Source organism: Plodia interpunctella, chromosome 23 (genome assembly GCF_027563975.2).
Source record: "Plodia interpunctella isolate USDA-ARS_2022_Savannah chromosome 23, ilPloInte3.2, whole genome shotgun sequence".
Classification (NCBI taxonomy): domain Eukaryota; kingdom Metazoa; phylum Arthropoda; class Insecta; order Lepidoptera; family Pyralidae; genus Plodia; species Plodia interpunctella.
The window spans coordinates 7101675-7121933 of NC_071316.1; the positions used below are offsets into that span (position 1 = coordinate 7101675).

General features: G+C 53.0%; 3 protein-coding genes across 3 annotated transcripts; 1 reads left to right on the forward strand and 2 right to left on the reverse strand.

The window, feature by feature from the left end:
* Positions 1-2091: 2091 nt before the first annotated feature.
* On the reverse strand, positions 2092-3834 carry LOC128680138 (uncharacterized). Its single transcript, XM_053762978.1, has one exon. It carries the CDS (start codon positions 3832-3834, stop codon positions 2092-2094), a length of 1743 nt encoding a protein of 580 aa, XP_053618953.1.
* A 4279-nt stretch (positions 3835-8113) lies between these two features.
* On the forward strand, positions 8114-10147 carry LOC128680139 (uncharacterized). The gene has a single exon (XM_053762979.1). It carries the CDS (start codon positions 8114-8116, stop codon positions 10145-10147), a length of 2034 nt encoding a protein of 677 aa, XP_053618954.1.
* An 8658-nt stretch (positions 10148-18805) lies between these two features.
* Positions 18806-20002, reverse strand: LOC128680141 (protein VASP homolog). Its single transcript, XM_053762980.1, has one exon. The coding sequence runs from the start codon at positions 20000-20002 to the stop codon at positions 18806-18808; it is 1197 nt and encodes a 398-aa protein (XP_053618955.1).
* Positions 20003-20259: the final 257 nt, after the last annotated feature.

The following is a 20259-nucleotide window of genomic DNA, read 5'->3' on the forward strand; positions in this document are numbered from 1 at the left end:
CGTCATCAGCAAGATGTTGAGCGGCGAGGGACGCTGGGATGCAGTATACTCCTTCTGCGAAACGGTAATGTCGCAGAAGGAGGCTGCTGAAAGGGAGCGCGAGGCACGAGCGCATGCCCCTCCCCATCGGCGAGGACGAAGAGGCAGGCGGCGGGCACAATATGCCCGTCGTCTGCTAGGATAGTGCCGTGAGGCAACGCCGGGGGGCGTCGTGGTAGAATGTTCGCGATCCCATGGCGCCCCCAATAACGGCCGGTGCGGAAACGCCGCAGGGGGGTTTAGTGGGTAGTCCGGGCTAGGCCTGGGAGTCCCACACTCCCCGGGAACAGTGTCCCCGGGGGCCGGTGCCTAAATGCATCCCCCCCTGCGAAAACAAAAAAAAAAAAAAAAAAAAAAAAGGTTAGGTTAGGTTAGGTTAGGTTAGGTTAGGTTAGGTTAGGTTAGGTTAGGTTAGGTTAGGTTAGGTTAGGTTAGGTTAGGTTAGGTTAGGTTAGGTTAGGTTAGGTTAGGTTAGGTTAGGTTAGGTTAGGTTAGGTTAGGTTAGGTTAGGTTAGGTTAGGTTAGGTTAGGTTAGGTTAGGTTAGGTTAGGTTAGGTTAGGTTAGGTTAGGTTAGGTTAGGTTAGGTTAGGTTAGGTTAGGTTAGGTTAGGTTAGGTTAGGTTAGGTTAGGTTAGGTTAGGTTAGGTTAGGTTAGGTTACCCGGCGGCAGGGGTCCTCCAGATGTCGGAGGGCCCCTGAGAGTGGAGAGTCCGGTCTCTGGTGAAAGAGACCGGCCAGTCGCTGAGGCGCCTTGTGCTAGTTAGATCCGAGGCGCCTCTTTGTAAAGCGGCCGATGGCATCCGCAGGGGTTTAGTGGGTAGTCTGGGCCGATTAGCTGCCCAGGAGTCCCACACTCAGTGCGTAAATGCATTCCCCTGCGAAAACAAAAAAAAAAAAAAAAAAAAAAAAAAAAAGGTTAGGTTAGGTTAGGTTAGGTTTTTTTTTTTTTTTTTTTGTGGGGGCTAGATATTAAAATATGGGGGCTCAAAGAGTTATCATTTCTTTACATTTTGCCATGTAAGGATCAAGTTTTGGGATTCCCTCTGTTTTCTGCTATTGGATACAGAGTTGTGGGGAATCCCGCCACTGTATTATTATACATAATTTTGATTATATATATAAGTATATGTATATATATATATATATATGTATTATTGTGTATTATACGTATAGGTATATTCAATTTATATGTTTGTATTATACTATGTTTATATGGCTTTGATATTTTTGATGATTTGGTAAGGATTAAGTTTTGGGATTCCCTCTGCTTTCTGCTATTGGATACAGAGTTGTGGGGAATCCCGCCACTGTATGATTGTACATAGTTTTGGTTATATTTATAAGTATATGTATATATATATATATATATATATATATGTATTATCGTGTATTATACGTATATGTATATTCTATTTATATATTTCAATACATAATTTTATAAGTGTTATATGTCTGTATTATGCTATATTTATATGGCTTTGATATTTTTGATGATTTGATAAGGATTAAGTTTTGGGATTCCCTCTGCTTTCTGCTATTGGATACAGAGTTGTGGGGAATCCCGCCACTGTATGATTATACATAGTTTTGGTTATATTTGTAAGTATATATATATATATGTATTATTGTGTATTATACGTATATGTTGTATTCTATTTATATATTTCAATACATAATTTTATAAGTGTTATATATCTGTATTATGCTATATTTATATGGCTTTGATATTTTGATGATTTGATAAGGATTTAAGTTTTGGGATTCCCTCTGCTTTCTGCTATTGGATACAGAGTTGTGGGGAATCCCGCCACTGTACGATTATACATAATTTTGGTTATATTTATAAGTATATGTATATATATATATGTGTAATATTGTGTATTATACGTATATGTATATTCTATTCATATATTTCAGTACATAATTTTATAAGTGTTATATATCTATATTATACTATATTTATATGCCTTTGATGAATAAAGGAACTTATTCGCTATTAAGTGATATATAGTGTAACAGCGATTGAGGTTACATTGAGTTACTTTGATCGTACTAATAACCATAGTCGGTTGTGTCATTGAGGGATTTTAAGGCGTTGAGGATTTTGGGGCAAGATTTAGCGTCGAGGGCGGAGTGTTTGGTGTTGGTGCTGTTTGCTTTTTTACAATTGTAGCAGGTCATCTTAGTTGCGTCTGTTCTGTATGGGCACGTAGTGATGTGGTGCGTAGCGGAGCCGCAGTGGCCGCACGGGTAGAAGTCAGCCGAGCATTTGTTGCCTGTGTGTCCAAACTGCAGGCATTTGCGGCATTGTACAAAGCGGCTGAAATCCGCCGCGTGCACCCTCTGATGCTCCACATTCACGCGACCCTCTTCGACAAACGCGCGTCGAATTGCGGGGGCTACTTCCAGTACCGCGTTATAAAGATTCTCATTGCGGTTTTTAAGGAGGAAACATAGTCGAAGGTCGCCGGCAGCCACTTGATTTTGGCTGGCAACGATTTCCAACAGCTCGTCCTTGTTTGTCTCCTTGCTCACGCCTTTTAGGATGATGAGGGGTTTCCTGAGTTTGGATTTCTCCGCGACTATACCCGGGACTTCGTTGACCCTCGCCAATGTCTCATCCCTCTGCGCGGCGTTGTCGAAGTTGACCTTCACCGTATTGTTGCGCAAGGTGCGCACTTTCGAGGGAGCGAATGTGGTGTTTCTGAACTTGATGTTTTTGCGCCACTCGCTATAGACATCCGGTTGTTTGTCACCGGCCTCCTTGGCCTTGATGATTATAGCCGGCTGGGTACGAGGCATTGGCGAAGGACGTTTGGGTGGAGAGGTGGCGGCTACCGTCGCGAAGGACCTCGACTGGGGGGCTGGGGGGGTTGAGGTAGGTAGAGGGGCGGGGTGGGGAGTGGGAACTTGAGTAGGCGTATGTCCCTTTAGTTCGTCCCTGATAGTCTCCCGGATGGCATGGAGGACCGCGTCCGAAACCGGCTTCGGGAGCTCGGGCGGAGTCTCGTTTCGGGACCCCTCCACCGCGCCCATGATAGATTGCGCCAGCTCCTTTATGCGCTTCTTGTTGCCGCTGGTCACGCTCTTGCCCTCGGAAATCTTGGCGATAATTTCCTTGGCCGAGTCCGAGATAAAGGAGAGTGTCGCTTGGAGCGCGGTGGGGAAGGTGGGGGCTGGTGTCGCTTGCGGGGCGACCGTCGCCGCCGCGATTGCGACTGAGAGAGGCTGAGTCACAACTTGGCTTTGGGTGGGCTGGGGGTGCGTCTGCGCCGGTGTAGCAGCCGGGGGCGGCAAGTTCGACGGCGCGGGGGTGAGGGTAGACGACGGAGAGTAAACGAGTGCGGGGGTGATATCCGACGGCGGTGAGAGTGATTCCCAGGACGCCGGGATATCCTCCCCCACACGGCTTATCGACCCACGCCTGCTGGCCGGAGTGCTAGGTGGCGACATGTATCCCCGAGAAGGGGTTGCGGGGGGGGAGAAAGATGATCTCGGTCGGGGCAACTGGGGTGGGGAGGTGGGAGCACCGTGAGAAGTGGACGGTGATGGTGACTGCATGATACGCTGGAGTCGCTGGGGAGGTGAACGTACAGGGGCCCTTCCCCTGGGCGGGGGTGACCGCGGGGAGTGAGAGCGTGAATGCCCCGCTCTAGAGGTGGTGGGTTGCGGCGGGGGACTCTGCTGTGTGATAATGTCCGTAGGAGTCTCGGAGATGCGGGTGAGGTTCCTACGGTTCCTGTCTGGGGGGCGAGTATTGGCCGCCTTACGCGGAGGTGAGTGGGCTAAGACCATGTTGTCTTAGATCGGAAAAGTGTTTAGAAGAAGGTATGAAAAAATTTAGAATATCGTCTATGTAAGTAAAAGTTGAGGAGACGAGGGAGAGCAACAGAAGAGAGAATAACAAAAAGCAATAATTTTCCGGAGTAGAGGACGGGTAGAACTACAAGGGAATCCTAAACTGTTGTTATTTGGGGTGCTGTTAATTTAGGTGACAATTTTTGGCCCTAGGTGGCGGTAAAAGCGAAGTAGATCTGGGTATGGGGTGTCCCAAGTGAAGTCCCTTTTACAACCTGAACACAATTGGGCGGGTGTGGTGGGCGAAAATTTCAAAAATGGGTGGTCCTATCGAGACGTTTGAGGCGTCAAAAGATGCGCCTCCGTTAGCCTGATAAGATGGTGTAACAAGCTAGAGAGGGTCCGATAGGAAAAATTTGGAAAAAACAGGAAAAAGTGTGATTTTAATAAAAATTGTATGAAAAATTAGTATGTTACAGGTGAAAATGCAACAAGGATGCAACGGAAAGCGACGAAACTTCACAGGGAGCCGGGAGACAGGTAAGTAAGCAGAACTACAATCAAAGACGATCAAGGGATAGCGAGAAAAAATTTTAGGGAATTATTTGAGTGTTAGCGCCTAAGTATGGCGTTCACGGGAACTAAATGAATTTTTTAAAGAGAAACTATAGAGAAAACTGCACTGAAAACACTTGTTATATCGATGGGTACACGAGATGCACTAAAGAGAAAATTCACTGGGATGTAGGGGAACAAATAGGTATATCGGTTAGGTTAGGTTAGGTTAGGTTAGGTTAGGTTAGGTTAGGTTAGGTTAGGTTAGGTTAGGTTAGGTTAGGTTAGGTTAGGTTAGGTTAGGTTAGGTTAGGTTAGGTTAGGTTAGGTTAGGTTAGGTTAGGTTAGGTTAGGTTAGGTTAGGTTAGGTTAGGTTAGGTTAGGTTAGGTTAGGTTAGGTTAGGTTAGGTTAGGTTAGGTTAGGTTAGGTTAGGTTAGGTTAGGTTAGGTTAGGTTAGGTTAGGTTAGGTTAGGTTAGGTTAGGTTAGGTTAGGTTAGGTTAGGTTAGGTTAGGTTAGGTTAGGTTAGGTTAGGTTAGGTTAGGTTAGGTTAGGTTAGGTTAGGTTAGGTTAGGTTAGGTTAGGTTAGGTTAGGTTAGGTTAGGTTAGGTTAGGTTAGGTTAGGTTAGGTTAGGTTAGGTTAGGTTAGGTTAGGTTAGGTTAGGTTAGGTTAGGTTAGGTTAGGTTAGGTTAGGTTAGGTTAGGTTAGGTTAGGTTAGGTTAGGTTAGGTTAGGTTAGGTTAGGTTAGGTTAGGTTAGGTTAGGTTAGGTTAGGTTAGGTTAGGTTAGGTTAGGTTAGGTTAGGTTAGGTTAGGTTAGGTTAGGTTAGGTTAGGTTAGGTTAGGTTAGGTTAGGTTAGGTTAGGTTAGGTTAGGTTAGGTTAGGTTGGGGTGCTACTGTCAGGAAACCTCCACGTTGGCTCGATGATTTGAAGGTTTGCTTCTGTCACTTGATCTTTGATTCGGTGATAGCGGCGGCTGACAAGTTATTGGGCTGGTGCACCCTGGGCGACGGTTAATAACTCCCCGTTTAGGGGTCTTGTTAGCCGTTGGCAAATGTCCTGGCAACTGGTGGTGGGTTACCCATGTCGGGTAACCCAGGTTGGAGAGCCAATTGGCTCAGTGGCTGTGAGAGAAGGGGGCTAAGCCCTCTACTCTTACAGCCGTGGTAGGGGTCGCGGGGGAAGAGGAGGGGTTGGTATTACGGTGCGCCGCTCTCCCTATCCTCCGCGACCAGGCGCGGCCATGGCGCAGACATGGTGGTCGGTGGGGCCGCAGAGGAGGAGGACTGCCGGTATTACGGTGCGCCGCTGTCCCTATCCTCTGCGGCCGAATGAGGCGCGGCCATGGCGCAGACATGGTGGTCGGTGGGGCCGCAGAGGAGGAGGACTGCCGGTATTACGGTGCGCCGCTGTCCCTATCCTCTGCGGCCGAATAAGACGGAGAGCCGCTGCCTCCGGTCTGCTTCCGGACTGGATGGCGTGCGGCTCGCCTTGGTGGTTGGGGGCGCGCCTGCGGGCGCCCCCCCTGAATCGGTGGGACAGAGGTCCCACCCGGCGGCAGGGGTCCTCCAGATGTCGGAGGGCCCCTGAGAGTGGAGAGTCCGGTCTCTGGTGAAAGAGACCGGCCAGTCGCTGAGGCGCCTTGTGCTAGTTAGATCCGAGGCGCCTCTTTGTAAAGCGGCCGATGGCATCCGCAGGGGTTTAGTGGGTAGTCTGGGCCGATTAGCTGCCCAGGAGTCCCACACTCAGTGCGTAAATGCATTCCCCTGCGAAAACAAAAAAAAAAAAAAAAAAAAGGTTAGGTTAGGTTAGGTTAGGTTAGGTTAGGTTAGGTTAGGTTAGGTTAGGTTAGGTTAGGTTAGGTTAGGTTAGGTTAGGTTAGGTTAGGTTAGGTTAGGTTAGGTTAGGTTAGGTTGTAGTGTCATGAGGAGTTGAGGGTGAGTGCCCAGATGAAATACCTGGGCCTCATCCTCGACGGGAGATGGTCCTTTGTCCCCCACTTCCGAGAGCTGGGGCAAAGGATCGTCAGGACGGCTGCGTCGCTGGGCCGACTCCTGCCCAATCTGGGTGGGCCCAGCGACGCTGTACGGAAGCTGTACTCCGGCGTGTGCCGGAGTATGGCGATGTACGGCGCCCCCGTTTGGGTGGACGCCCTTGCCGCGGAGAATAAGCGCCTTCTCCGGCAGGCGCAGAAGGTGATCGCGGTAAGGGCGATACGGGGGTACCGTACCGTGGCGTACGCTGCGGCCACAGCCCTCGCGGGCGACCCGCCGTGGGAGTTGGTGGCGGAGGTGCTCGCCGAGGTTTACCACTTTGTGGCGAACAGGAGGGAAATCGGCGAGCACCCCTCGCCTGAGATGGTCCGGCGGGTCCGCTTGCGAGGGCAAGCGGAACTCATGCGGAGGTGGGAGGCAGACCTGGCGCGGGCAACGTACGGTGTACGCACAGTGGAGGCCCTGCGCCAGGTCCTGGAGAGATGGATGTTGAGGCGGCGCAAGCCTCTCACCTTCCGCATGACGCAGGTGCTCACCGGGCATGGCTGCTTCGGTGAGTACTTGCACCGCGTGGCCCAGCGGGAGACCGAGCCGGTCTGCCACGATTGTGGCGAGGCTCGGGACACTGCTCAACATGTTCTAGAGCAGTGTCCCAGGTGGAGTCGGCAGCGCCACGATCTGGTGGCAGTGCTCGGTGGAGTGGATCTGTCGCTCCCGAGTGTCGTCAATGCGATGCTCGGGAGTGACGGAGCCTGGGCGGCAGTGGCCTCCTTCTGTGAGACTGTTATGTCACAGAGGGAGGCCGAGGAAAGGAACCGCGAGGACCACCCCCTCGCGGAGCCGATCCGCAGAAGGCGGACGGGGGTGCGACGCAGGCGCTACCTTGCGCGCCTGCAGGCGCCCCCCTAAATCGGTGGGACTAGTCCCACCCGACGGCAGGGGTCCACCAGGTGTCGGTGGGCCCCTGAGAATGGTGAGTCCGGTCTCTGGCGAAAGAGACCGGCCAGTCGCTGAGGCGTCTTGTGTTAGATAGATCCGAGGCGCCTCCCTGTAAAGCGGCCGATGGCACCCGCAGGGGTTTAGTGGGTAGTCTGGGCTGGATAGCGGCCCAGGAGTCCCACACTCAGTGCGTAAATGCATTCCCCTGCGAAAACAAAAAAAAAAAAAAAAAAAAAAAAAAAAAAAAAAAAAAAAAAAAAAAAAAAAAAAACAAAAAAAAAAAAAAAAAAAAAAAAAAAAAAAAGGTTAGGTTGTAGTGCTGAGATACTGAGGGTAGTGCTGAGATACTGAGGTGTAGTGCTGATACTGAGGTGTAGTGCTGATACTGAGGTGTAGTGCTGATACTGAGGTGTAGTGCTGATACTGAGGTGTAGTGCTGATACTGAGGTGTAGTGCTGATACTGAAGTGTATTAAGTGCGCTGAGGTTGTGTTGAGTGCAATTTGAGGTGTCTTGGTGGTTTTTGGCATCAAGAGTTTTCTTTTGGTTTTGTTTTTGACGGGTTCAGTGTCTTGGCTCCTTGTGGAGTTGAGGCACTGGCAGGATCCTATTCTTTTTTGCAAAAAGTAAGGTTGTGCTGTTGACCACAGCTACCAGACCGCTGGTGCGGGGTAGCTCAACTTTTTGCAACCAGGCAGGGGCCAATTGCTGCCCCCTGTCTGTGGATTTTGCCTTGTTTTTGCCCCTTTAGGGGCCAATTTTGTTTGACTTGGTCACTTCTGGCCCAACATGGGTAGGAACGTGGCCAAAGCTTCGAGGGGAAGGTCTCTGACCCCAAGGGGGAAGAGATCAACCGGGGGGAATAAAGAGGAGGGGATGAGTGTGGGGGAGAGCGAGAAGACGGCGATTAGTCGATCGGAGTCGCTCTACTTTTCCGACGCCGACTCGGACGGGTCAGTCTGGCTCCCGGATGTTAAGCTAGGCGGGAAGCAGCGGGGTCAAGCCCCAAAGAGGAAAGCTTCGGAGGATGTTGAGGAGGCTGAAAGGGCCTCCAATAAGCTTTCCTCTGTCACGAGGGGCCGGGCTGCTCGTCGGGGATCCTATTCCGGGACGGCCGAGGCAAGGGAGAGGCTCCGCGATCTTTCGGCGGATTACGCCGAATTTGAACGCGAGCTGGACAGGGCTGGTACCAGCAAGTTTTTGAAGGCCAGCGAGGAGAGCGGAAAAAGGTGCCTCGTGGACGAGCACCTTGAGGTGGTGAGGGCGGCTGCCCAGAAGGTGTTGGCGGAGGCCGGAAAGTCCGGCAACCTGAAGGGGACGGCATGGCGGGCCATGAATGAGGCCTGCCATGATATAATCGTGGCAGCGGGCAAAATTGAGGCACAGTGTGAGGAGTCGGAGGCTGTCCGCATTCTCAGAGCGGACAATAAGAGAATGCGGGAGCAGCTTTCGCTCCTCCAGCAGGAGACGAAGGCCCTGCGCACGGCCTTTGCCGAGCGCACGTCGTCGGCGCTGAACGAGGCCCATCCAGCGGCGGGAGCCCCCTCGCTTGAGGACATCAGGGGACTCCTTTCCGAATGGAAGGAGTCCTTTGAGAGGGACATATTCCTCAGGCTGGGGGGTATGGTGAATGACCGCCTCAAGGAGGCGGAGAAGAGGGGCATCCTGGCCCCGGAACCGATCGTTCGGCCGCCACTCGCAGCCGACGAGAGGAGGAAGGAGGCCCCACCTGGTACACCGGCCCCAGGAACGGGACGGAGCTACGCTGGTGCAGCTGCGGGGGCTACTCTCATGCCCCCAGCACGACCTGGGCCTGCACCCAAAGCCGCCCCGGCTAAAAAGCAGCCCAAACAAGCGACGGTGCAGGCCCAGGCGCCTGCCGAGGTACCTGCCGTTGTACCTCCGCCTCAGGAAGGTGAACAGGGGTGGGCTGAGGTGGTTAGAAGGGGGAAAAAGAAGGGGAACAAACCCTCCCCTTCTGCCCAGCCTGAGCCTACCCCAGTGAAGGCCCCCAAGGCGAGCGCACAGCCGCCTAAAAAGATTAGGTTCACCCCACCTAAGACTTCGGCGGTGGTGGTGACCCTCAAGCCGGAATCCAAAATGGATTACCGAGCGGTGATAACGAGGGCCACCACCATCGACCTTTCGTCGATAGGGGTGGACCATGTGTCGGCTGTGCGTGGCACGGCAACGGGGGCTCGTATAATTGAAATACCCGGAGCTAACAGCGGGGCTGCAGCGGACAGCCTCGCAGAGAAGCTCCGGGAGGTCATTGGAGGAGAAGCGGAGGTGACGAGGCCGTTTAAAGCGGCACAAATCAGGGTCTCTGGCCTTGATGAGGGAGTAACGCCGGAGGCCCTAAAAGAGGCCACAGCGAGGGCGGGAAAATGTCTACCGGGACAAGTCAGGGTGGGAAATATTCGCATGGCGCCGGATATGACGGCGTCGGTGATCATCACCTGCCCTGTGGCGGCTGCCAACGCCCTCATAGACGAGGGGCGTCTCCTTGTTGGTTGGACGGCCGCCAAGGTCAGGGGGCTGGAGGCCTTGCCCATGCGGTGTTTCCGGTGCATGGGCATTGGCCACACTAGAGCCCTCTGCCCGTCCCCGGTGGACAGGTCCGAGTTATGCCATCGCTGTGGCAAAGCGGGGCACGTCTCGTCCGCGTGCGAGGCCAGTGAACCCTGGTGCGCGGTGTGCTTTGCGCACAAGTTGGTCGCCAAACACGTTATGGGCGGCCCCTCGTGCAATCCGCCGCGCACACGGGGCAAACTGGCCCCCCCAAACAAGGGAACCCCTGAGGGCACCACGATGGAGCACTAATGCCAGGCGGGTCTCCGCAACAGGCAGAGGTGCTGCAGGCCAACATTAACCACTGCGCCCGTGCACAGGACCTCCTAGTCCAGCACGTGGCGGAGTGGGCCATTGGTGCTGCCGTCGTGGTGGAACCGTATTGTGTCCCCCCCCTTCCTACTTGGATCGGAGACACGGACGGGCTGGTGGCAATTACCTCTCCCCGAACTGGGGATCGCCCACCTCTCTCGAGAATCGATAGCGGTCCGGGATACGCGGCGGCAAAATGGGGGGAGTTTGCCATAGTTGCGGCATACTTCTCCCCCAATAGGCCGCTGCGTGCCTTCGAGGACTTTCTCGAGAGGGTGGGTGAGGTAATAGGGAGAGCGGCGCCAGCACCGGTGCTACTGATGGGAGACCTCAACGCCAAGCACTCGGCTTGGGGCTCTCCTGTCGACGATCCGAGGGGAGAGGCCCTGTACGATTGGGCTGTGGGATTGGGGCTTGAAGTCCTAAACCGGGGCAACGTCGACACATGCGTGCGGCGGAACGGGGCGTCGATTGTCGACATATCCTTCGCGAGCCCCGTCATTGCCGCGCGTGTCGTGGACTGGCGTGTCCTGGAGGACGTGGAGACCCTCTCGGACCACAGGTACATCCGAATGGGGGTCTCCAACAGGCCCCAGCAGCCCGTACAGGGCTTGAGGGGGCGGGACCGGGGGTTCCCGAGATGGTGTCTGGCTAGCCTCGACAGGGACCTGGCTGAGGAGGCGGCCATGACTGAAGCCTGGACAAGACCCACACCAAGCCGTTCCCTTGGCGTGGATGAGAGGGCAACAGGCCTTCGTGCGTCGCTCACGCGAATTTGCGACGCTTCGATGAGGAGGTCCGGGCCGCCGGCTGCAAAAACGGCGGTTCACTGGTGGTCGGAAGAGATTGCTGCTCTCCGATCCGCCAGTAACCGAGCCAGACGCGAATATACGCGTTGCAGACGGCGGCGTAATGTCGTTGACGGAGAGGAGGCGCGGCTGCACCTCGCTCTCCAGGAGGCCAAAAGGACCCTGTCGGCTGCGATAGCCAAGGCCAAGGACGACGCTTACAAGGAGTTCTTGGCCACGCTCGACAGGGACCCATGGGGGAGGCCATACAGGACTGTTCGCAACAAACTGCGATACGCCCCCCCCACGGCCTCCATGGAACCGGACCTCCTCAAGCGGATCGTGGAAGGCCTGTTCCCCTCTGCTGAGGAATTTGTCCCTCCGAGGATGTCGGCCCCTGAACGGGAGTCCACCACGGCGAGCGTGCCACCGGTGACGGACGAGGAGTTTGACTGGGGACTAAAGCGTCTGGAGGGCCGCAGAAAGGCCCCAGGCCCAGACGGGGTCCCTGGTCCCATACTCCCGGTGGCGGCGAAACACATTGGGAGCCGCCTCAGAGAGCTGTTCGACGACTGCTTGTCGACGGGGCGGTTCCCAAAGCCGTGGAAAGAAGGCCGGCTTGTCCTTATTAGAAAAGAAGGCCGGCCTGAGGACTCTCCTTCGGGGTGGAGGCCCCTCCTGATGCTGGACGAGACGGGCAAACTACTGGAACGTATTGTGGCGGCCCGAATTGCCCAGCATCTGGAAAACGATGGACCCAATGTGTCGGACTGCCAATATGGTTTTCGAAAGGGGCGGTCCACCATTGACGCCATCGGGGCCTTGAGGGCATTCTCGGAGGAAGCAATTGGGAGAGGGGGAGGGGCCGTGGGCGTATCGCTTGATATAGCGAACGCCTTCGGCTCCCTCCCTTATGAAGTGATAGAGGAGGCGCTCCGGTATCACGGAGTGCCCCTCTATCTAAGGAACCTCGTAGGGCACTACCTAACAGGCAGGGAGGTGCTCTACGAGGACAAAGAAGGAAGGAAGTCGAGGGCGATGACCTGCGGCGTTCCCCAGGGTTCGGTTTTAGGCCCCCTGCTGTGGAACGTCGGCTACGATTGGGCCATCCGCGCGGCCCTACCCCCCCGGACAATAGTTATCTGCTATGCAGACGACACAATGGTGGCTGTCCGGGGGGAGCAGTTGGAGAGCACCCTTAGGGCTGCGGCGGTCGCGGCAGACCTGATGCTCACACGCATCAGGATGCTGGGACTAAGGGTGGCCCTCACAAAATGCGAGGTCATCGCCTTCGGGAGGAAGAGGAGCTGGAGACCGCCCTCAAATGAATGCGTTCCCATTGGCGGGGAGAGAGTCCAGGTGAAGCCGTACTTAAAGTACCTGGGCATCATCCTGGACTCACGCTGGGACTTCGGGGAGCACTTTCGTCAATTGGCTCCCCGAGTAATAGGCGCAGCGTCGGCAATGAGCCGTCTGCTGCCCAACGTCGGAGGGCCTGGCGCCTCGTGCCGCCAGCTGTATGCGGGTGTTACCCGCAGCATGGCGCTGTACGGGGCACCGATCTGGTCGGACAGGCTCTCCACAGCCAATAAGGCCCGGCTGCGTAGGCCACAAAAAGTGGTGGCCAATCGCATTGCCCGGGCCTATGTGACGGTGGCTTGGGCAGCAGCTTGCGCTCTTGCTGGAACCCCGCCATGGGAACTGGAGGCCCAGGTACAGACTGAGGTGTACCGGGAGCGGGCCAGGTGCAGGTCACTTGGAATCAGGCTCGCTCCCAGGGAAATGAGGGCGGTCAGGCAGCTGGCCGTGGATAGACTGCGCGAGCGATGGAAAGTTGAGCTTGAAAACTCCCCATATGGTGTAAGAACCATTGGGGCGCTCCTGCCATCGCTCGCAGATTGGGTTGGAAGAGGCCACGGCCAGCTGACCTATAGGCTGACGCAGGTAATGACCGGACACGGGTGCTTCGGTCATTACCTGCACAGGATTGGAAGGGAGGAGAGCGCGGTCTGCCATGAGTGTGGGGAGCCGGATGACACGGCACAACACACTCTGGCAGACTGCGAAAGGTGGGCGGGGGAAAGGGTAGAACTCATTGTGGATTTGGGAGGAGTGGACCTTGCGCTGCACAGTGTCGTAGAAAAGATGCTGTGCAGCGAAAGGTGTTGGGATGCGGTGGCTTCCTTCTGCGAGGCTGTCATGTCGCAGAAGGAGGCCGCCGAGAGGGAGCGTGAGGCGCAAGCCAACGCCCCTCTGAACAGGAGAGGCAGACGTGGCAGGCGGCGGGCACGTTTCGCCCGTCGTCTGCTACGGTGAGGACGCCTGGCGAGGCAGAACCGGGGGGCGTCGTGGTGAAATGTCCGCGATCCCATGGCGCCCCCACTAACGGTCGGATGGAAAACCGCCGCAGGAGGTTTTAGTGGGTAGTCCGGGCCGGCAGCGGCCTGGGAGCCCCACACTCCAGGGGAGATGTTTTTTCCCCTGGGTCGCCCGTAAATGGGTTTCCTCCTGCGAGAACAAAAAAAAAAAAAAAAAAAAAAAAAAAAAAAAAAAAAAAAAAAAAAGGTTAGGTTAGGTTAACTCTCACGAGATGTGTTTAGGTTAGGTTAGGTTAGGTTAGGTTAGGTTAGGTTAGGTTAGGTTAGGTTAGGTTAGGTTAGGTTAGGTTAGGTTAGGTTAGGTTAGGTTAGGTTAGGTTAGGTTAGGTTAGGTTAGGTTAGGTTAGGTTAGGTTAGGTTAGGTTAGGTTAGGTTAGGTTAGGTTAGGTTAGGTTAGGTTAGGTTAGGTTAGGTTAGGTTAGGTTAGGTTAGGTTAGGTTAGGTTAGGTTAGGTTAGGTTAGGTTAGGTTAGGTTAGGTTAGGTTAGGTTAGGTTAGGTTAGGTTAGGTTAGGTTAGGTTAGGTTAGGTTAGGTTAGGTTAGGTTAGGTTAGGTTAGGTTAGGTTAGGTTAGGTTAGGTTAGGTTAGGTTAGGTTAGGTTAGGTTAGGTTAGGTTAGGTTAGGTTAGGTTAGGTTAGGTTAGGTTAGGTTAGGTTAGGTTAGGTTAGGTTAGGTTAGGTTAGGTTAGGTTAGGTTAGGTTAGGTTAGGTTAGGTTAGGTTAGGTTAGGTTAGGTTAGGTTAGGTTAGGTTAGGTTAGGTTAGGTTAGGTTAGGTTAGGTTAGGTTAGGTTAGGTTAGGTTAGGTTAGGTTAGGTTAGGTTAGGTTAGGTTAGGTTAGGTTAGGTTAGGTTAGGTTAGGTTAGGTTAGGTTAGGTTAGGTTAGGTTAGGTTAGGTTAGGTTAGGTTAGGTTAGGTTAGGTTAGGTTAGGTTAGGTTAGGTTAGGTTAGGTTAGGTTAGGTTAGGTTAGGTTAGGTTAGGTTAGGTTAGGTTAGGTTAGGTTAGGTTAGGTTAGGTTAGGTTAGGTTAGGTTAGGTTAGGTTAGGTTAGGTTAGGTTAGGTTAGGTTAGGTTAGGTTAGGTTAGGTTAGGTTAGGTTAGGTTAGGTTAGGTTAGGTTAGGTTAGGTTAGGTTAGGTTAGGTTAGGTTAGGTTAGGTTAGGTTAGGTTAGGTTAGGTTAGGTTAGGTTAGGTTAGGTTAGGTTAGGTTAGGTTAGGTTAGGTTAGGTTAGGTTAGGTTAGGTTAGGTTAGGTTAGGTTAGGTTAGGTTAGGTTAGGTTAGGTTAGGTTAGGTTAGGTTAGGTTAGGTTAGGTTAGGTTAGGTTAGGTTAGGTTAGGTTAGGTTAGGTTAGGTTAGGTTAGGTTAGGTTAGGTTAGGTTAGGTTAGGTTAGGTTAGGTTAGGTTAGGTTAGGTTAGGTTAGGTTAGGTTAGGTTAGGTTAGGTTAGGTTAGGTTAGGTTAGGTTAGGTTAGGTTAGGTTAGGTTAGGTTAGGTTTTTTTTTTTTTTTTTTTTTTTGAAATATTAGGAATAGTGGCTTGATTTGGGCACAATTTTACATAAATCACTAAGTTTAGATGCACGTTTTCTTTGCTATTTGATACAAAGTTGCGTGCATCTATCTGTGTTATGTTAGGAGGGGAGGAGGTTTTTGGGAGAAATGACAGATTTTAGAGATTTATGTCCCATTGATGGTTTTGAGATTGTAGACGATATTGTCTACCAATTTCAAGAATGTCGTTGTCGTTTCCTCTTTAGTTGAGGTCTGGATCAGGTCAAATTCGTCGATTTTATTGCGTAGACACGCCGTGACGTAGTCATGGCGTGTCTTGTCGAATATAGGGCACTCTCTTAGAAGGTGTGGTATATCTTGGGCTGTAGTGCCATCGCAAGGGCATTTGTCGTCATCAATGATTTTGAATTTGGAGAGGTAAGTTTTGTGGAATCCGTGGCCAGTTAGAATCTGAGTGAGAGAGAAGGAAATTTTAAAGACGCTTAGAGCGGAAGGGATGTGATAGATGAGCGGGAAGAAGGCTTTGGTGGTGGCTCCCTGTGTGGTCGACTGGTACTCCGCCTGCCAAGCCTGTAGCGTTTTCGCTTTCAGGAGTCGCTTGGCGTGGGACAGTGGGAAGAAATTGACCTCGGACGCGGTCTTTTTGGAGGCCGCCGCTTTGGCTGCCGCGTCCGCGATCTCGTTTCCCACTATCCCGACGTGAGCCTTCGTCCACACGAAGTCCACCATCTGGTTCCTGGACCGCAGCAAGAACAGGTCCTTGTGAATGCGATTCACAAGGTGGTCTGTGTTGCTGCGGTCCTGGATAGCCTTTAGAGCGGAGAGAGAATCTGTGAAGATTTTTGCCGAGGAGTGGTTCCGAGCGCGGAGCCACTCCAAGGCTTGGGCTATAGCGTAGAGTTCGGCCATGAATACTGTAGAGGTTCGGCACAGTTTGAATTTTCTGGTCACGGATCCCCCCGGCAGTCCCTCCATGATGACGACAAATGCCGACCCCGTATCTCCGTTTTCGTGTTTGCTCCCATCCGTGAAGACATTGGGTGCCTCCGGGTTCATCAGGTAGTCGGTTTCCTCCTGCGTGGTCGCCGTATCGTAGTCTATCGTGACCCGCTTGGCTGGGTGCAGGAGGTCCCTGATCCGGACGCGTCTGTACAGACCAATGTCCTCAGGGAGGGAGCCCAACGTGCCAGATTGTTTGATAAGGTGCGTCTCGCGCGCCTCCTCCACCACAAGGTGTAGCGGCGGGAACCGCGCTAGCGCATCCGCGGCGACGGCAGAGATCGTGTGAAATCCTCGGATCGCCCTAATGGCAAACGCTCTTTGGAACGAACGGAGGGCTCTGCGAACCGAACAGAACCCTGTAGCTGTTCCCCAGATTCCCGCCGCATAAGTTATTATGGGTGTTATCACCTGCCTGTATATACATTCTACATTTTCCGGATGTATTCCCCAAGTGGGTCTAACAAATTTGCACAGATTTTTGAAAATTCTCGTAGCTTTCCCTATTATGTATTTAGAATGTTGGATGAAGTTTAGTTTATTGTCAATGATTACGCCAAGAAGTTTAATTTGGGTTGTAAAAGGTATACGGACATTGTTCATTTCTATTTCAGCTGTTAGGGTTTGTGTTGTGAATGATATGCATTGCGTCTTTTCCGGTGCGAATCGCAGTTTTACTCTATCTCCCCAAGAGTATATCTCGCGAAGACAGGTGTTGGTAGTGCGCTCCACCTCCTCTCTCGACTTTCCCTCGACTATGAGAAGCACGTCGTCAGCAAAGGCTTGTATGTGGGCATTGTCCGGTAGCAGCATGGATAGAAGTTCGTCTAGTATTAAATTCCAAAAGACTGGGCCGCAAGCGGATCCCTGGACGCAGCCCTTGGTCAGCGATTTGGACGACGCGCTCTCCCCATAATCCAGGGTGACCCTCCTGTCGGTGAAGTAACTTTGGATGAGTTTATACAGATTTCTAGGGCATCGAATGTGGTGTAATCGCTGGAATAAGGCAGGCCACCAGGCGTTGTCGAAAGCGGCCTTTATATCGAGAGATATCGCTATGACCTGTCGCTTTTTCTCTTTGGCCGTTTTTACTATTTTCAGGGCCCGCTCAAGCGCATCCACCGTCGATGTTTGGGGTCTGAAGCCGAATTGGGTTTTGTTCAGAGATTCCTCTTGTTCCGATTTATGCTCTAGCCTTTTGATGATCAGTTTTTCCAGGATTTTCCCGAAAACTGCAATGAGTCCGATCGGGCGGTACGAGCTGAGTTGTTCTGCCGGTTTATTTGGTTTTGGAATTATTTTAACCACCGCCTGTTTCCATATTTTGGGGAAGTAGCCTAATTCCAGACTTCTGTTGTAAAGTTCCGTGAAGAATTGGGGGATGGCATCAAAGGCTTGTGCGCAGATGTCTGAGGTTAGATGGTCGGCTCCGGGGGCTTTTTTGGGATTGGTGTGGCTTAGGCACTCCCTTATCTCGTCGGTGGTGAAGAGTATGTCGTCTGGTGTGTTAGGTGGGTTTCTTGTGGTGTCTCGCAGGTGTTGCTGGCGTACTGTCAGATCGGGAGTGTCGTCAGGATAGAAGTGGTTTAGCAGTGCGGTTGCGGTGTCGTTGGTGTTGTCAGTGTAGGTTATGTCGATTTTTAGGGTTTGTGGTGGTTTCCTTAGGGGTGCATCCTTTATGAGGCGGTTTGTGATGGCCCAGACGTCCTCTTTCCCCTGCGCGTCGCAGAACTGTCTGAAATGTTCGGTGGATCGTTTGGAGATGGCTTTGGCGTAATTTCGCTTTGCTTCTGTGTATTCTCTGATGATGTTGTCGAGTGGTTTGTTGGCCTTTTTCAGGTTGTGGAGACGATGGTGTAGTCGGATGCAGTCTTTCTTTTGAGATTCCAGCTCTTCTGACCACCATGGGTTGAAATATTTAGGTTTTTGCCTTCTGTGGAAGACTCTGTTGCAGACGTTTTGTATGGCTGTGGTTAGTTGATTTACCGTTTGGTCTAGGTCGGTTTCGGTGAGGGTGGAGAAGTCTGTGTGGGTGACAAGATGTTCGGTGGCTGATTGTATTTGTGTGCGGAAGTCTGTCCAGTCTGCTCTGTAAGTGGAGTATTTGAAGGTGGTCGATTTAGCAGTTTTTCCGATGTTGTGAGTTGGGGTTATTTTGAACGTGATCCCGTTATGGTCGGATGAAGGGCAGATCGCGCGGTCCACAAGCCAGTCCTCCAGCCTGTCTATTAGGTTCTGTGACGCATATGTGACATCCACTATTGACGAGCAGAGGTTGCCGTGTCTTATGGCCTCAAACGTGGCTCATTGCCGGTGTTGCAAACAGCCATATCGTTTGAGGCCATAAGTGTGCAAATTTCCTCTCCCCGATCGTTGTCTTGTGTCTCCCCCCACTCCCGGTGGCTGCCGTTGACATCGCCGCCCACTATCCGCAGCGAGGATCTGGTAGTCCTTAGGAAATGGTCTAGCCTGTGTATCGTGGAGTGTTTGTCTATGTCGGGTTCGACGTAAATGGAGACTACGTTTAAAGATTTTGGTCCTAGTTTGACACGGACGACGGCCAGATTCGCTGAGGACAGCTGCGTGACCCCGACCGCAGCCACAGTGGCTTTGGTCACCACGCACGCCTTGACGCGGGAGCGTTGGGAAACTGGAATACGTTCATGTCTGGGGGAGGCCTCATCTCGAGGTGAGGGCCGACATATGGTTCTGAGATGAGAGCAATGTCAGAGTTGCTGTTGCGAAAGTTGATGAAGAATTCTTGTTGCGCTATGTAGCAGCGGTTGAGGTTGCATTGTGTTAACTCTATTCGTTAATAACCATAGTCGGTGGAGTCGCTAAGGGCTGTCATGGCTTTGATGATTTTGGGGCACTTTTTAGAGTCAAGGGCAGAGTGACCGGTGGATTTGTCATTTGACCGTTTGCAATTAAAGCAGTTTAGTTGTGATGCATCTGATTTGTGAGCGCAGTTTGAGATGTGGTGGGGCCGAGGAGCCACAGTGAGCGCACGGATAGAATTCCGCCGAGCACTTATTGCCAGTGTGGCCGAATTGGAGGCATTTGCGGCACTGCACGAATCGGCTGAAGTCCTCGACGTGCACGCGCTGGTGCTCCACATTGGCCCGGCCCGCCTCGACTAGCATTCGACGGACAGCTGGCGCCACTTCTAAAACAGCATTGTAGAGCCTCTCATTCCGATTCTTCAGTGCGAAGCAGAAGCGGATGTCTGCGGCGCTCACTTGGTTCTGTCCGCTCACCACCTCCACCAGCTCTTCCTTTCGTAGTTGGGTGTTAATGCCCTTCAAGATGATAAGCGGTTTCCGAAGTTTGCTTTCCTCGGCAACCACCCCGGGGAGCTTGTTTACTTTCGCCATGACGTCATCCCGCTGCGCCACGGTTTCGAAGTCAACCTTCACCATATTATTGCGCAGAGGGCGCACGTTGGTGGGGGCGAAAGTGGTGTCCCTAAACCTGACATTCTTACGCCACTCGTCAAGGACGTCAGGCCGTCGGGCCCCGGTCTCTTTGGCCTTGATGACCAGCGAAGGGAGGGTGCGCTTAGGTGGTGGGGGAGGTGGCGGCGGGGGGGTGCGTTTGGGTGGCGGGGGTGTTGAAGCAACAGCCGCGAAGGACCTCAGGGCTGGAGCCGGAGGTGGCGCGAGGACGGGCGCTTGGGCCTTGAACTCGTCCCGGATACTCTCCCTGATTGCCAGAAGGATAGTATCCGAGACGGGCTTGGGGAGCTCCGTCTGCTGCGCCTTCTCCACCGAGCCCATGATGCCCCTCGCGAGCTCTTGGATGCGTTTTTTGTTTGCGCTGGTGACGCTCCTGCCTTCGCTTATTTTGGTGATAATTTCTTTGGCCGCTTCTATGATGTTAGATAGAGCGGCTTGGAGGTGAGTATCCGGGGTTGAGGTGGGTGCGATGGGTGCGGCAGGTGCGGCGGGTGCGGCGGGTGCGACGGGTGCGACGGGTGCGACGGGTGCGACGGGTGCGACGGGTGCGGGTGCGACGAGTGTGACGGGTGTCGCAGTGGATGGAACTTGGGTGGGGGGTGAATACAATAAAGGTGGAGTAGGTGTGACTGGGGGCGAAAGCGATTCCCAGTGGTCCGGGACGGCCATTACAGTCACGTCATGGTCAATCGACCTGGGTGACGCTTGGCTGCTGGGAGGGGGTGAAAGCGAAATTCTCCCCCTAGATGGAGATGGGGGAGGCGTGCGCAGATCCTGGCTAGGGGATGATTCCCGGATTGAAGCCAGCCTAGAGGAGACGCGCGGGGAAAGAGAATGCGAGCGTCCCGCTCTGGAGGTAGAGGGTTGCGGTGAGGGGCTTCGCTGCGTGATAATGTCTCCAGGAGTTTCGGGGATGCGGGGGAGGT

Coding starts and splice junctions, on each gene's coding strand:
- LOC128680138 (XM_053762978.1), bottom strand. CDS start 3,834: ATGGTCTTAGCCCACTCACCTCCGCGTAAGGCGGCCAATACTCGCCCC.
- LOC128680139 (XM_053762979.1), top strand. CDS start 8,114: ATGGGTAGGAACGTGGCCAAAGCTTCGAGGGGAAGGTCTCTGACCCCA.
- LOC128680141 (XM_053762980.1), bottom strand. CDS start 20,002: ATGGCCGTCCCGGACCACTGGGAATCGCTTTCGCCCCCAGTCACACCT.